Source organism: Epinephelus moara, chromosome 13 (assembly GCF_006386435.1).
Source record: "Epinephelus moara isolate mb chromosome 13, YSFRI_EMoa_1.0, whole genome shotgun sequence".
In the NCBI taxonomy this organism is placed as follows: Eukaryota; Metazoa; Chordata; class Actinopteri; order Perciformes; family Serranidae; genus Epinephelus; species Epinephelus moara.
The window spans coordinates 20,527,776-20,543,550 of record NC_065518.1 but is presented as its reverse complement, the minus strand read 5'-3'; the positions used below and the strand labels follow the sequence as shown (position 1 = coordinate 20,543,550).

The following is a 15,775-nucleotide window of genomic DNA, read 5'->3' as shown; positions in this document are numbered from 1 at the left end:
CATATGTTAATAAGATAGTGATCAGAATGAGAAATAAAGCTAAAGAAAAACATAGAATTACCTGCCTGTATGCCTCCACTAACCAGTTTAGTTGCACTTAAAGTTTATATCCATGTCCGTCCAGACTCATATGTAGCCAGACTCATATGTAGCTTCAAATATGGACGTTGCTGCAACCCCCGGCAGCACAGAAGATCTATACAGTCAGCACAGACCTGAGATTAATGTCACCAATTCAGTATCTGACAAAATGTTTCCCCTTCTGTTCCTGAGTTATGATGTTTAGTAATGGCCAGAAAAGAGTAAAGCTGACCTTTGACCTTTAAGATATAAAACGCCATCACTTCATTATTTTATCCTATTTGACATTTGTGTGAAATGATGTCATAACTAGTGCATGAATTTCTGAGTCATGGCCAAAAATGTGTTTTGTGAGGTCACAGTGACCTTAACCTTTGACCACCAAATTCAAATTAGTTCAGTCCACAAGGTATGGTTTGTGCCTAATTCAAAGAAATTCCTTCAAATCAATCATTAGAGATTGTGTTCATGAGAATGTGGTGGACAGACCTAAACCAGGCTGCAGCCATGTGATTCAGTGTAGCTGCACCCAGTGGAACTGTCCCTCCCAGTTTCCTTGCAGTCAAGATGGCAGTGAAGATAACAAACAGGTGACTTATTCATCTGGTATTGTGTCTTACTTCAGTGGATCACAGCATATCAGGTATTAATCTGAGTCTGAATTGATAGAAATAAATAAATGGTACCAAAAAAAAAAACCCCCAACTAAAAATGAATATGTGGCTAATGCGTCTATTGACAATCTCTCGCAGAGTGAGTGAATCTGAAAGCTCCACATTCCCATTAAAAACACCCACAGAAAACAAAGATTTCTCGTCATTCACCTCTTGTACTGTAAATATATGTGCATGTGCCAGTGTGCCGTGAGAAATGTCCTGATAAAATAATCGAAAGGCATTGCAGAGGTGAATATGTATGGGGTTTTCCTTTGCGTTCTATGAGCAAACAAACACTAAGAAGCTGAAATCACCATCTTTATACAAGGCATTTTAGTGTTATCTCTGCAGTGCTGGTCTTGACTGGTTTTGAAATAAAATAGAGTTTTCTGTGTCTGAGACTGAGTAAAACTACTACTATAATTAGTAAGCACGCTGTTAAAACAAACACCTTAATTATAATGGATTTATCATAGCAGTAAATCTGTCAGCACAGGGTGTGGAAGGTGACAGTGGTTCCTGGCAGCCTCACTGCCTCACTGTTTCTACCCTAAGGCACTAACAATTACAACTATATTCTCACGCTGCCTTCACTAAAAGTGTAACCAATCTGAGTTGGATGATAAAATACTGGACAGGATGTTTCCTATATCTATACATTCCATTTTGTCTGGATATGACAAAAGAACACGGTACATACTGGTACAGTATATGCTGGTCTCTTGTTTTGATGATCGCGTTTGATAATCAGGGTTGTTTTATTTTTCTGTAGACTCTTGACGGCAAAAGAAAACATTAGGCAAGCTCCATGTAATTGGAGAGACAAGAAAGACGTTGGAGTCATATGTAGGTTGTGGAATGAAACATGTTCTCTCTCTTCATCTTATCTGCTGACAGCCATCAGCACTCTGCAGATAGTCAAGTGCACATGTCTCTGTGTGTCAGGTGGCTCAGCAGGTGCATGACACTTTCACATCAGGTTCAGGCATACTACTAAAAATGTGACAGTGAGCCAGAAGGAATGTAGTTGAATACATGATTAAGTAAAAGCTCAGAAACCACCATGGCCATCTTAAATCTTCCTTCCTTCTAAGTAGTGCTTATTGCAGTACTATTTTTATTGCCTTGTAATTGAATTTTTCATAGTGTGACCAAATAATCTTCAAGGATGAAAACATACGAAGCAGCTTGTAGAGGCTCATTTATGCTCAGTGTTAGATTCAGACACGGGCCATGCCGTTTATTTTGTCTGTACTTGTGCATGTTTTCTGAAAGCTTACGGATATGGATGAGACAGAGCAGTACCACTAGAGATTGTGGTGTTGGTTTATTGTAGTTGGAGCAACATACAAACTTGGACACGATGAAGACATTTTTAAAATGGCAAAATTAATCAGTTATATAGAGATTTTCTGTCTACATGTCGAGATGTATTTAATGGCTTCACAGACCGAAGAAGTGACCTTACCTGATCTCTGTAGACTGCTCATCTCTGTTTGAGGCAAGCAGCTCGAGGCCACATTGGCCTGTGCTAGCATAGCACACCCAGGTCTGACTGAATAGCAAGAATGCAACATATAGGACACGTTATATCATTTTTTTTGATCTTTGGTTTTAAAAAATGTCCATCCTGAGTCCCACAATATCATAGGAGTGCAAAGCTAAATCTATGGAGTACTCATTTAAAGCTACAGAGCCGATGAGTTTTGGCTCTTGCAGCATCGAGTTCTCGCTGTGGGGGGATGTTACGTGAGCAGTTACGTCAGTCGGAGGGACCGAATGGATTGGATATGAGTTTTTTTTTCTCTGGTGGAATTCGCTTACATTTTAGTGTGCCATCAGCTTATTAATAGCATTTTACCCTAAACAAAGAGAAGCGCAAAATTTACAGAAAAGTGTCGCTTTAAGCCACTGCCTCTCAAGGAAATCTCACAGTAAAATCCCAGTGTGACAGTGCAAATATTTGTGAGAAACAATAGCCTAAAGCAGTCGTAAGAACCCCAGACAATTTCAAAGGGAGTGTTAATTCCCTCAGGTTTTCTTTACAGTGATTAGAGCTCTGTGCTGACACCAAAGTATGTGCCCTTTTGCCTCATTTCAGTTCTCCACCGCAGATAGTATCCCCTCAGTGTAGGTGGGATTCTCAGGTGATTGCCATAGCGACGCTGCATGAAACTGCCGCATCATCTTTCACACAACACTCGCTGGGTCCTTTCATCTGCAACCAAACAGAGGAACATCTGATCTAAGGCAAATTGTGAGGCGTGGTTTTGCGAGATCCATTGTTTAAAATCTAGGTTGGGTAAATAAAAACATTGCGGTCACTATTGGCAGAAGTTTGGCTATTTAAATGTCGGATTTGTGCAAGCTGTCCTGTGACACTTAAGTGACTGTTCTCTCTGACCGATCAGTGGTTAGCTCAATTGGATCCTCAGCTGAGGAAGAAACTCGGCCACCCATTAATAACTTTAACACATATTTTTGCCAATAATGTTACTGTGGTGTTCTGTGTTAGAAAAATTTTAATTTTTATTTTGCTCTGTTCTTAGCTTGAACGGTTTCCCACAAAAGCAGGGTACACCAATGTTTATCGGCCGACACAACCACTCAATGGACGTCGTGTGTTTGCTTCCCCTGCAACTCCTTTACCTCCCAGTGAGTTGGAAAATCACTTGCATATATGACCCATAATATTCATGACACATTAAAGATGGCTGTTTTTCTATTCTTTAGGTCCTCCATGGTGCTACGATGATCACTGTGGTATGTGTCAGTAGACTTGTACATACATACAAATCTGATGACTGGACAGTTTTAAATCAATAATGCTGTTGTAGGATTTGGTCCTCAACTTTGGTTTTCCTCTCTACCATCAGAGTATACGCCTTCTCACTGGCACCTTCTGCGTTACGCCCACTGCGATGGCGAACGCCAGTCACCCATCAACATTGAGGCGAAGAAGGCTGTGGAAGACGAGCATCTTGTAGAATTCACCTACACAAAGTTTGACGACAAACATTCCATGAAGTACATCATTAACACAGGCCACACAGGTTTGTTCTTTCATACTGTGGGCTGTTTCTGTCATACCTGGATTTTGGGTTTCTACGGCGGCATATTTACGTGCTTTAATGTTCAAATTGTCCATGCTAGAACACCTGTATTCACCCTCTGTCTGAAACATTCTCTTTTAAGCCCATCTCCTGTAAAAGCCCAGTTTTCTTAGCTGGGGAATGATTGTAACAGAGTACAGTGGCACTTTCAACAGTGAAAAATCACTGATTGAAGCTTCTAAACTAAAATCTTCACAACCAGACATGTTCCAGCAGGAATATCGTCAAAACTAGGGAGAAATCATCATCATCGGCATCCAAGATTACTTACTTGCCAAACATTGAGTGGTTCTAGCCTTTTAAAGCTGAAAATTTGCTGCTTTTGTATGTATGTGTCATAGTAAACTACATATCATTTGGGTTTTAGACCATCAGTTGGTTAAAACAAGGAAGTTAAAGAATCACTTTGAGTTGGGGAAATTTTAGGGAGCTATTTTCACCATTTTTTTCACATTTGCTTTTAGAAGATAGTGAAAGTAATTGTTGGCTGCAGCCCTGATTATGATACATGTGGTTACTATTTGACGATGGTGTCCAAAATGACACGCAAAAAACTGTTGCTACTGAAAAGATGAGTCAGTGATAAAATTGAGAGATGACTGGAGACATTTCTGTTTGTTTGCCCTCTTGCTAGTTACTTTAACAGGCCCGTAAATAGCAATTTACACGTTTCCTTGTGCTCTCACTCAATTCCCAGTGAAGGTTGCACTGAAGGAGGACTTGGTCGAGGTCTCAGGGGGAGGTTTGGGACACGTCTACTCCACCCTTCAGCTCCACTTCCATTGGGGCACTGAATCGCATGATGGCTCTGAGCACACAATGGATGCAAAAAGATACCCTATGGAGGTAGTTAAAAGAATTTAACTCCTGTGCTGCTGTATTAAGAGCATTGTTTCCAAATATATTTAGTTTTTGCCAGTGTGTGCTAGATGTCATTATTGTGTCTTATTCCAGATGCACATAGTGAACAAGAGGAAGGACTTAACTGTGGAGGAGGCAAAACAGACTCCCAATGGTCTGGCAGTGCTGGGATTCTTTATTGAGGTAAAATTTGGTGCATTCGTCTGTTTATGTAGTAAGACAGGAGTTGTGAACCAAATCCATACTATATGCTGACTGCAACAGTGCACTCAGTATAGTGCAGGTCTCAAAAAGGTGTCCCAGAAGCTATAAAAATAAGCCCCTTGCCTATTTTTGCCAGAGCTATGGCACGTTGTGCAAAACAGATCGAGTTTTTTTGCTAACAGGCACTGGATGTGGAACATAAAAACAATATAATGATGAATTTACTTTGAACAACTAAAACACAACCACAAATCTTTGATCCATGTTGTTCATAACTTGACGTTGTCTGTAGGCGACAGCACAACAAAGTAGGAAATAAATAGCAATAATCAACACAACTAAGGCCCTAATCACAGAAAAGGCATTTTAGCAGGTGGAGGCAGCTTTTTTGTAATTGTTTTTATTGAGAATTAAGGTTTTTGCTCCCTGTTTTTGTGTTGCTGCGTGCCTCATGTTACTGCATTCTAGGCACCTGACATTTTGCCAGAGAGCTCTAAACTCCTTCAACTCTCAGAGTGGAAAGGCACCCTACGTCACCTCTTATTTCGTCATCTTTTTTCCCATTGTCCATTCAGATGATTTGAGAGGCGGGCCTTCTGTGGTGGTCAGGACAACAAGTTTACAGTTGGTTAACAATGAAGGAGAAACTGGGGGTAGTGGTTGCTGGATACCCTGAGCTATACGGCCCGACGATAGACAGCAGGTTGTCAAAGTGCCTTGAGTCATCCTAAAATATGCCTGGGAACAGCCATCATGGAGGTGAAGCTCCTGGACCAACTGGTGGTACTCCCCGTGATCCACCCTCTTTTTTTAGGGTCTCATGTACCCACACAGATGTGTTTCCCTGTGCCCAACGCACCATTTGCTGACAGCCTCTCACCCTCAACCAGAGCTACAGCAAGTACCCTCTGCCTGTCTATTTTAGTAACTGTCCACTAATAACTGTGAAATACAGAAAAATGAATTAATTACACAGGAAGGTTAGTGTGAGGAGATGGAGTGGTTGCCTGGCAATTATAAAAAGGCGCAGCAAGGGTTTTTTAAATTTTTTTTTCCCCTCTAGTGTCATTCAATATAAAAAAAATAAATAAATAAAAAAAAAAAAAAGGCAATGGGTGCTGAAAAAAGAAACAATTTAACTACGAACGCTACTTACTTACATATGGTAGAAGCACAGATATTTATGGAAAATGACCAAATCAACAAAATTCACAAGTCTACAAAATCTGGCCGGCAAAACACACACTGGTTTGGAATGACACTGTGTGGCAGACTGGGTCACAGCTGCGTCCAGTGGAATTGTCCCTCCTGGCTCCCCTACAGTCAAAATAGCAGCGAAGATAACTAAAATAGGCATTTATTTGTCTTGTGTCGTGCCTTACCATACTGGATCTCAACATGTCAGGTATGGAATTAATCTGCGGATGCTCCAGTTCAAAATGAGACCAATCTTTATTATGGATGTCAGTTTTTGAGCCACAACGAAGGCCAAAATGTGGCCTGCAACAGACGGTAAGGCTTGTTGTGAGACGATTTGTGGTATACATAACGGCGCCTACCGGCCAGTTGAGAGTCAGCAATCAATGACAGCATACAGCTAATTGGTCCAGTAGTTTACGAGATTAGCTGCAGAAAGAGGCATACATACACACAACCTAGTTCACGATCCCCTTCAGGCTTACGCACGGCAGAGATAATTATATAGTATACTAAGTTGATAACATAACTCATACAGTTGGTTTAGTTGAAAAGTAGGTGTAAGTCATACTACATAACGTCTTGTTAGTTTTCCATCTGTAATTATGACTTTAATAATGAACTGGGCTAAACTCGTTTCAGCTTTGTGTGGCAATTTTGTCAAGCAAGGCATCTGAAAGATGTAAAAGCCTGGAAAAAAAGTTGTGAAGATATTTAACCTTCCGTCTGGTCTTGATGATGTGTAGGAATGCCCCCCCCCCCCTTAGATGAACTGCTGGTATGTTGCAGCATGTACTCTCACCTGTCAACCCCCCCCCCAACACAGAATACTATTTCACGCTTGGCGGGNCATTTTAAGCATACAAAGTACCTGCAAAGATGTATGTCTGTCATGCCTGACACCATGACAATGAAAATGCTACATCATTTTGTGAAATGTTGTACCATACATGTCAGATACACAGCTGTTAAAAAAAAAAAGAAGAAAAATGCAGACTAAATGCAAATGTTGTGAATATGTATTACTATATAAACTGCAAAAAATCTGTCACATGTTCTATTGTTTGAGTTGTCTGAGTTTTCACGGCTTTTCTCAATGTCTATTTTCCAGCATAAGGGTACCCACAAAAGCAGTAGTGGCTCAGAACATTCTGAGGTAACTGATGTTGATTTCTTGGACCAGCAGATTATACTGCTTTATAGTCAAATGTTCCTAAATCCTTCACCATGTTTGTCTCTGTAGACATCTACCACGTCTGATACTGATCCCTGGAAAAAACTGACCGACCACTTTTCAGCTATTCAAAACATCAGTGAGTGCATACTTGTCTTGTTTTGCGAATAACATTAGAAACACAAATGTGCCACTAAATCTTGTGTGTTTTTGTGTCAACACAGGCTCAAAAGTTAATGTCACAGAGGAAATCTCGATTGATGACTTGCTGGGCGAAGTAAACCGAGGGGAATACTACCGCTACAATGGCTCCCTAACTACACCAACATGTGATGAAGCGGTGGTTTGGACAGTCTTTAAAGAGTCTATCAAGGTGGACGAAAAACTGGTACGTGCCTGTCATTATCTTGGTGTGTTTGGTGTGCATCAGTAACCTTGTATTAAAATAATACACACTGGCAAACATTAAAACCACTGAGGGGTGAACTGAATAGCATTGATCATCTCATTACAATGCAATGTTCTGCTGTGAAACCTTGGGTCCTAACGTTCATGTTGATGCACAGCCCCTCATGGTAACGGCACTCCCTGATGGCAGTGGCCACCCAGCGGGACAATGCATTGCGCCACACTACAAAAACTGCTTAGGAATAACTTGAAGAATGTGACAAAGAGCTCAAGGCATTGATGTGGCCTCCAAATGCCCCAGATCCCGATCTGATCGAGTATCCATGAAATGTGCCAATACCCCACCTCACCTACGCCCTGGTGCCAGACACCTCTTAGAGGTCCTGTGTCCATGTCTCGACAGGTCAGATCCTCACCACGAACAGGACTCAACTCTGACCTGTCTGGTGCGTCCCACGGAAGCTTGATCGTATTGGGGTCTGGGGAATTCGTAGGCCAGGTTGATGCCTTGAGTTCTTTGTCATGTTCCTTGTGACATTCCTGAGCAGTTTTTGCAGTGTGGCATTGGGCATTGTCATGCTGGGAGGAGGTGTACTTGGTCTGAAACAGTGTTTGGGTCAGTGGTGTGAGTCAAGTGGCAACCATGTGAATGCTGGGACCAGAAGTTTCACAACAGAACATTTCATTGTAGCATGATGATCAGTGTTATTAGCTTAAACTGACAGGTTTTAAGGTTGTGGCTGATAGGTGTAACTTAACTTGACTGCCAATGACTGCTGATGTCCATGAGTCAGATGTCACTGCCAGATACTTGGTATCTTCCCTGTTGATGCTATACTAGATCTGCGCTACCTTCACCTCTTGCTTGTGTCAAATGCTATGTTGTCTTCAGTCTGGTTGTTAGGAAGATAAACATACACTCGAATTGATTAACGTCAGATGAATCTGGCAGGATTTCAAAGCAAGAACACTGAAACTTATCAGCCTCTATGTATCTTCGGAATAAGCAGGCAATTCCCCTGCTTTGATTGAAATAGCAATTATCAGTTTAATCAGCTACTGCTGGCTCCCTGTATGATGTTTCAGTGTAGAGCAGGAAGAGATAAACATGTGACTTGAGTGCCTTTTGAAAAAATGCAGGCCAACAACACACTGTGGGTTTACTTGCGTTCATTTTGTGTTGTATTATTTAATCTATCCTGGAATTAATGAGCAGTGAATCATTTGATCTTGTAATAACATGTTGGGAAAGATGTTGACCCAGTTCTCAACTCCATCAGAGTCACTGACAGTAGTTATAATAGCAGGTAATCCTTGCCCAGTCTTTAAGTGATGATTGCACCCTGTTTTTTTTCATATGTTAAAAAAAAAAAACTGGTTTGAAAGGACATTGAACTGTTTGCCACGGTTATTTGCCTAGTACAAAAGAAAAGGCAATTGTTGTTAGTCTGTGGGGCTGTAAATTTTGTGACACTCACTAGTTTGAGAACTGTTTTGGCCTATCCCTACACCTATCTTCAGTATTAAACAGGAAAACACAACCCTACACCAATCTAGGGCTGCCCTCTGAAAGACAGATTTGTATCATCAGTCAGACCCCTCAGTTGATTCAGATTGCCTCAAATCAAGCAGGAGGATAGTTTTTTTCTTTTGGTTGTTTTTTGCCAGTCAGTGTGAAGTGTACTTGTGGGGATGTTTTGGTCCAAGATTTTGCTGCAGCTGCCGCTTTCATGCTGCTCTTTGGTACAGGCAGCTGTGGACACCAGGCCCCCAAGAAGTGTGCCAGGCCTTGAAGCCTATTTCCATAGTGGCCAAACCGCAGTACTGCAGTCTACAGGGTCTGTCACATGATGCCATGGGGCCCAAAAAGATCCTTTTCAACCCCTGCGAAATGACTAATTTCACTATCAGGATTTAATCTGTTAGGTCTGGTAACATTAATTTCATCCCTGTTCAACTTGGAGGAGCACTTAACCAGAAGTCAGCTGCTTGGCCGTGCTTGGCCATGCTCAGCAGTCATAATTCTCTAAGGCGCTTGCTGTATGGGGCCAATGATGTGGAGGCAGTGCCAATCATCCTGGTAATTTCATACACTGGAAATAAAGCCTTTGGCTTCTTGCACCACTGAGCAACTTTCATGGAAATGAATGGGGTCCCAACGCCAAAGCAGTATCCAGATCTCTTATTACAGCCATTGCATGACATGGTACAGAGGAAGAGAGGCTTTGCCCTGTAAGGCTTCGAAATAATGTTTTCCTCTGACTTCTTCTTAGAAGTGGTGAATTTACAGCTCACAGTAAATTGATATGATACAGTCTCTGATTTTTTTTAAATAGCTAGTGTCAGCAAAAACTGTTGTTGCACATTTTGAATAAACTATATTACATGATTGTCACTTAACGTTCCGCAACAAATGTTGCAAAAACACACAAAAAGATTTTCAATGGACCGCAAAGCTACAACATATGCTATATGCACATTATCAATGGATGAATACACTGGTTGGCTTGAACGTAGCTCAACGTCAGCGTGCAATCAACTTGAAAAGGCGTCTCTCATAATCAGCGCCGATCAACAGGGTTCCTCATTATAACGAACTTCTGTTGATCCTGTCAAGACATAGTGTGTGCATGACTGACCCCACCATCAAAACAAGTTATAGACCAATATACCATGACGTCGCAAACTTCGTAAAGACGTCGTAGAAAACTGGCAACTGATCACAATTGTAGAGATATGTAAAATTGAGGAGCTTGTTAATATCTGTGTCATTTTCAGTTATACCTGTAACATTTAAAGATATGTAGATAAACACGGTGGTCCAACTTATCTGATGTTTCTATTCTAAATATAGTGTACACTTAAATTGTAATGGGCTTTTTTTGGGGGTGGCTAAAACCAACTAATTCAGGCAACGTCTGACAGTTGCTGTTAGAGGTTTACTTAGGTGGTGCAAGGATTTTCTCCCCGGAAGTTATTACTGCTGGAACAGGGTAACTCGTATTGGATGTCCAAGTCAAAAGAATGGAACTAACTTAAGTCTGTTTAACGAAAGCTAATACTTTCTTTAACCTCACCAGATGACGAAGTTCTCAACTGAAGCCGGATATCACAACGTGTATCGGCCTACACAGCGTCTTCATAACAGGAAAGTCTACTCCACCAAATCAGCATCCAGTGCCTCTGGTCCCATCACATTGCTTCTGCTGCTGGCATGTCTTTATACCTTTTCATATAACTTGCACATGTGAGAAGGTCAGTTAATCGAAACTGCTATAAAGAAGTATATTGCACTAATTGCTCATCTTGCACTATTACGTTTATTATTCCAAAATTTCTTGCTTCATTGGAGATTTCAATTTAAATACATTTCAGAATTCAGTTATGTAATCTCATAATCAAGGCATTGGTAACTATAGGCTGACAAAAAAAGCTTCATTTTCTGTTTTATCAGACTCTAGGGTGCTGCAGTTCTAATAATGTTGTTTAATAATACTGTTTTGACCACTCAGCCATTTTAAATTCAACTACAGTAGTAAAAATAATATTAATGGCATGATTTGTAAGTAGGGTGGGTCATAATTGATCATGTACAGCAGTACCAATAAGAATCAACTAAATCTCAGGTAATTCAAGACTACTGTGTGATATGCTGAATGATTCAATGATTACAGTTGTTGACTGCGCAGAACACAGACAAAGAAAATTTAATATTGCAGTAAGTGTTCTTGTGTTTTCATCAATGGGCAATGCACTATACCATTGTAACCACTTAAAAAAATAAGAATTGAATTAAAAATAAATAAATATCTCAGTGCTGTTTGGGTGTAAATGCTTCCATGAATTGCCATTTGTGTTATTGTTCTGCAGCATTATGTCATTGTGGATAAGAACAAATGTCAAGTAAGCAGCTACCTACATAACCTGTTGTTGTGCTATTAAAGCTGCTGCAAATATTATCAGTCAATTTCAGTCCTTTTAAAGTGTTGGAAATTTGAAACAGTACATTAATTCAAAATCAAACACTTTTTAAGAACAATACAAGCTGATAAAATGGTACCACACCTTTCAAGAGTCAAAATATAATTCAATCATTTTCTGTAGCCACTTATCCTGGTAGGGGTTGCGGGAGCCTATCCCAGCTGACATTGGGCCAGAGGCAGGGTACACCCTGGACAGGTCATCAGACTATCACAGGGCTGACACAGAGACAGACAACCATTCACGCTTAGATTCACACAAGTTTGGAGTCACCAATTAACCTGCATGTCTTTGAAGCCGCAGAACCCGGAGAAACCCACGCTGACAGGGGGAGAACATGCTGTGACTGCATCACTGTGCCACCCTGAATACAGTAATTAACAATGATCCAGATCATCAAACACATAAAGGGTCAATGCCATCACTTAACGGTATGGACCTGCTATCATTTACAAATCAGTGGATATTCTCATTTATCCAGGTCATAGTTATCTGACAGATGGTTTGAAAAAGGTATAAAAGAAGCCATCCATGTGAAATTGGAAAAACCATCTCTCAATAGAGGAGGTCTGCGACACCACCTATCCCCCACCTATAATGCTGTCCTTTCATCCTTGCCCAGGAGATTTAACAGCTTAACCTCTAAAAACAATGGTCGTTCACAAATGGCCTCATGTGACTCTAACGACTCCAACGACAACCGGTGCAGCAGGAGTTTCAACGACCGTTGTTGACACACCATTGGAGCACTAACGGACCAATGACATCATTGGCCTTGTGAAGACCTCCTCAGAGGTTAAATACCTGGGTTTTTCCACACCAGTTTGTCAGACTAGTTCCAGCCTAGTCCGACAAGCATGAACTGATGAAGCCTCTTGGATAAGAGGTGAAACGTCTTCTAAGACAAAACTAAGTCCAGTTGCGTTTGATTCAATTGCCTTGAGATATCCAGTATGAATGCATTTATCGTTTTAGATAAAAGCCACATTAATGTAAAATCATCAAGTTTACACTGCTCGAGCCACATGACGTGGATTCGAGTCACAAACTTGACGACTTTAGATTCAACAAAATCCAAAAAAAACATTGCGACTTGGACGTGAACACCAATGACTTGTGACTTCACTTGGACTTGAGCCTTTTGACATGAAAATACTTGATAACTTGATACCCCAAGCCCAAAGTTGTGAAAGGTATGTTAAGGTTGGTGATGCTGCATACCACATTGAATTACTCTATTTACTGTTCAACATTTACTTTTATATTAAATGACAAGACAGACACATTACATTTGATGAAGAGCGCATTATGGTTTGCTCACGACTTAACTTGACACTTGAGTGCAAAGACTTGGGACTTACTTGTGACTTGAGACCTGGTCCCACCTCTGTGGACCAGTCTCCAATGCTATCCTGAATGTTCAAGAAGCCCTAATACCAGCTATGACCCTTTTGTTAAGTTAGCAGCTCGCTAGCTAAAAAAACAAAAACAAGCATCTGCTGTAACAAGCTGAAAGAGAATAAACTATTGGATATTGGACTCTAATTAGGTGGCCAGAAACTATAAATAAATCTAAACGTTGCTTTATGTCCACTGGTTGTGACTGTGTTAGGTGACGTGTTCACTATAACAATTTAACAAGCATGTGAAATAGTGGTAGGTTTTTATCTGCCACCTTGTGTTGTTATTCTGACTCTATGAATCAAAATTGGGTCAGCTCAACAAGATTAAATCTAAAGACTGACATGACTTTGGATGCCACCTGTGACCTGAGGTAACTTGGGGTAAGAACTGAATTGGAAAAACATGAAAACATCTAACCCTCCGGCAGGAAGATGAGATGGCAATTTTGGCACTGTCACATACTTTCTTAAGGTTTGTACCAACCAGACACGCCACTTCAACAAAGCTTTTTCCTCCTAACTACTATTTATGACACACAAAGCTGTTCATGACATTGTTTGTGCGGCACTAACTGGTTGTTTTCACCCCCTCCCTGCTATTATTGTGACGTGTGCTGCTCCCTTAGAATCAACTAATGGAATTATAATGAGACACCATGGAGCTCATTCTCTCTGGTGAGACATGATCTGCTCCATACATATTGTGACACCTCGGCAGCCTTTTGCGTTGTATCTTTATGTAGGGGGTTGGCGGTTAGGTTTAGGTACCAAAAGTCCTTGGTTAGGAAGAGATTGGGGATGATGTTAGTCATGCCATTTGACTCTTGTGACTTACAACTCATTTAACAAAATAAGTTTCACATGGAACACAAACACCGTTCTCCTGGGTCAAAGGTCTGTCCTTGTTTAATGTACCCTTATTCAGCGGTTCATATGCTATCATGCTATGTAAAGTTAAGTACTTAACTAAAGTTACATAAGCTAGCTTTAGGCAAAGTGCATCACAGGTTTAGGAAGAGAAACATGGTGACAATGTACCTTTAAAATGACACAAAGCACACATGGTTTCACATGGTTCAGAACACTGGTCTTAAGGGGAAAGTCCGGTGTTGGAAAGTCCTGTGTTTTGTGACCCATCACTACCCCAACCTGTCTCCTAATGCATACGTCTTCCTTCGTGACTGCTGCCTTCCTGATTAGGTGGGTTATACACAAATTACTGGCCCACAATTACATAGGTTATATACGAATTGCGGTGTATTACTTTTTGTAGGTATACATATGAACAGGACATTAGAACAGCCTGGTATGTTTGATCCATCCAATTCCCCTCCCACTTCTCAAAAAATACAGACTCACATGCAGTTAGTTACAGTTTCCCAGCGGCATTTGAGCCACCAAACCTGGGTGTCTCTCATCGACCTGTCCCTGCTTTTCCAGCAGTTTTTATGCAACCAAATGTTGGTGTTTTAACCAAAACATGATTTTTTTTCCTAACCATTATTGATTTTTGTGCCTAAACCTAACCAAACATTCCCCACAGCCTTGTTTAGAAAGATAAAGTTTCAAAGTATCTGCTATGAAATAATGTACAAATGTAACACATCTGTGATTTGCAGGAACTGGCGATGGGGATGTCTAACTGCTGGGAATCTGTATTTTCAGAGAAACAAGACTTCAGAGCAATGAGTGAACCAAAAGACAAGTTTTTGGTACAGTGGGTCTTTTTTTAGACAAACTTTTTGGTTGTTTGAACAAAGGCACTCCACACCTTAGGTGCTTTCCATTTCTAGCGCCTCCTGAGAGAGCAGCAGTATTTCACAGGGCAAAAGTCAAACAGCATATGTCTGGGAATGAGTTGGTGACATTCTTCAACACTGAGTGATCATTACCTTTTTTTCCTTCAGGAAGTAATTATCATACTTTTGTGTTTACTTACCTTTTGTGTGGTGAAACACCAAAAGCTAGTTTGTAAGGATGCCAACAGGAGGAACAAGCTAAGCTAATGGACCTTGGGCTTCTGAATCACTCAAAAGAGCATTTTGCTTCCAGAAATACATTCTTGAATTCATCACATGGGTTTTAACAGAATCAGATCTTTGTTCTCACACACCCTGCGTATGGCCTCATATTAATGTAACAGTACTTGGGTGACTCACTGGAATAGATTTTGATCTAGTTTCACTGGGTCATACATTTGTAATTAAACTGTCACAGGTTTGGTTTGCTGTTTGTATGCTACCAGGGGCATAGCCATCACTTCAGAAGTGAGGTAGACAAATTGTTCAGAGGTCTATTTCATCCTCTCACATTCAATTGCACCTCACCTTAGTGGCTAGAGAACCATTATATCGTATTATTTATTTGTTATGGCACAAACACAATGACATCCAGAAACAGCCTATAAACAGCCAATTAATCAAATAATTATCTAAAAACTGTGCCTGTACACTAAAAAGTTTCTCAGTTACTAACCCATTAATCACAATAATTAGTCGTAATTAGTTCAAAACAATAAGGTAAACAGATGTTTACAGTGTTTTCTACTTTGGAGACAAGCTGACGTCAGCTCATAACAGATTTCTTATATGATCATGTACCCCAGACACTATGTGCACTATGTACTTATTGGCGTAGTGTGCGAATTTCGACAGGGTAGTGTTGTCTCAAACCAAACACGGCCGTTCGACCTCTTCT

The 15,775-nt window shown here is 40.6% G+C and overlaps 1 protein-coding gene across 1 annotated transcript in view; it reads left to right on the top strand.

The window, feature by feature from the left end:
• The window catches only part of LOC126399908 (carbonic anhydrase 4-like), a 29,241-nt gene extending 17,721 nt beyond the window's left edge, over positions 1-11,520 (top strand). Inside the window, exons 10-18 of the mRNA XM_050060240.1 lie at positions 3,287-3,392; positions 3,471-3,500; positions 3,614-3,790; positions 4,548-4,696; positions 4,805-4,894; positions 7,224-7,268; positions 7,356-7,425; positions 7,511-7,674; positions 10,775-11,520. Coding sequence (XP_049916197.1) covers positions 3,287-3,392; positions 3,471-3,500; positions 3,614-3,790; positions 4,548-4,696; positions 4,805-4,894; positions 7,224-7,268; positions 7,356-7,425; positions 7,511-7,674; positions 10,775-10,945 — 1,002 coding nt within the window. The 3' untranslated portion in view covers positions 10,946-11,520. The remainder of the gene's footprint in view (positions 1-3,286; positions 3,393-3,470; positions 3,501-3,613; positions 3,791-4,547; positions 4,697-4,804; positions 4,895-7,223; positions 7,269-7,355; positions 7,426-7,510; positions 7,675-10,774) is intronic.
• Positions 11,521-15,775: the final 4,255 nt, after the last annotated feature.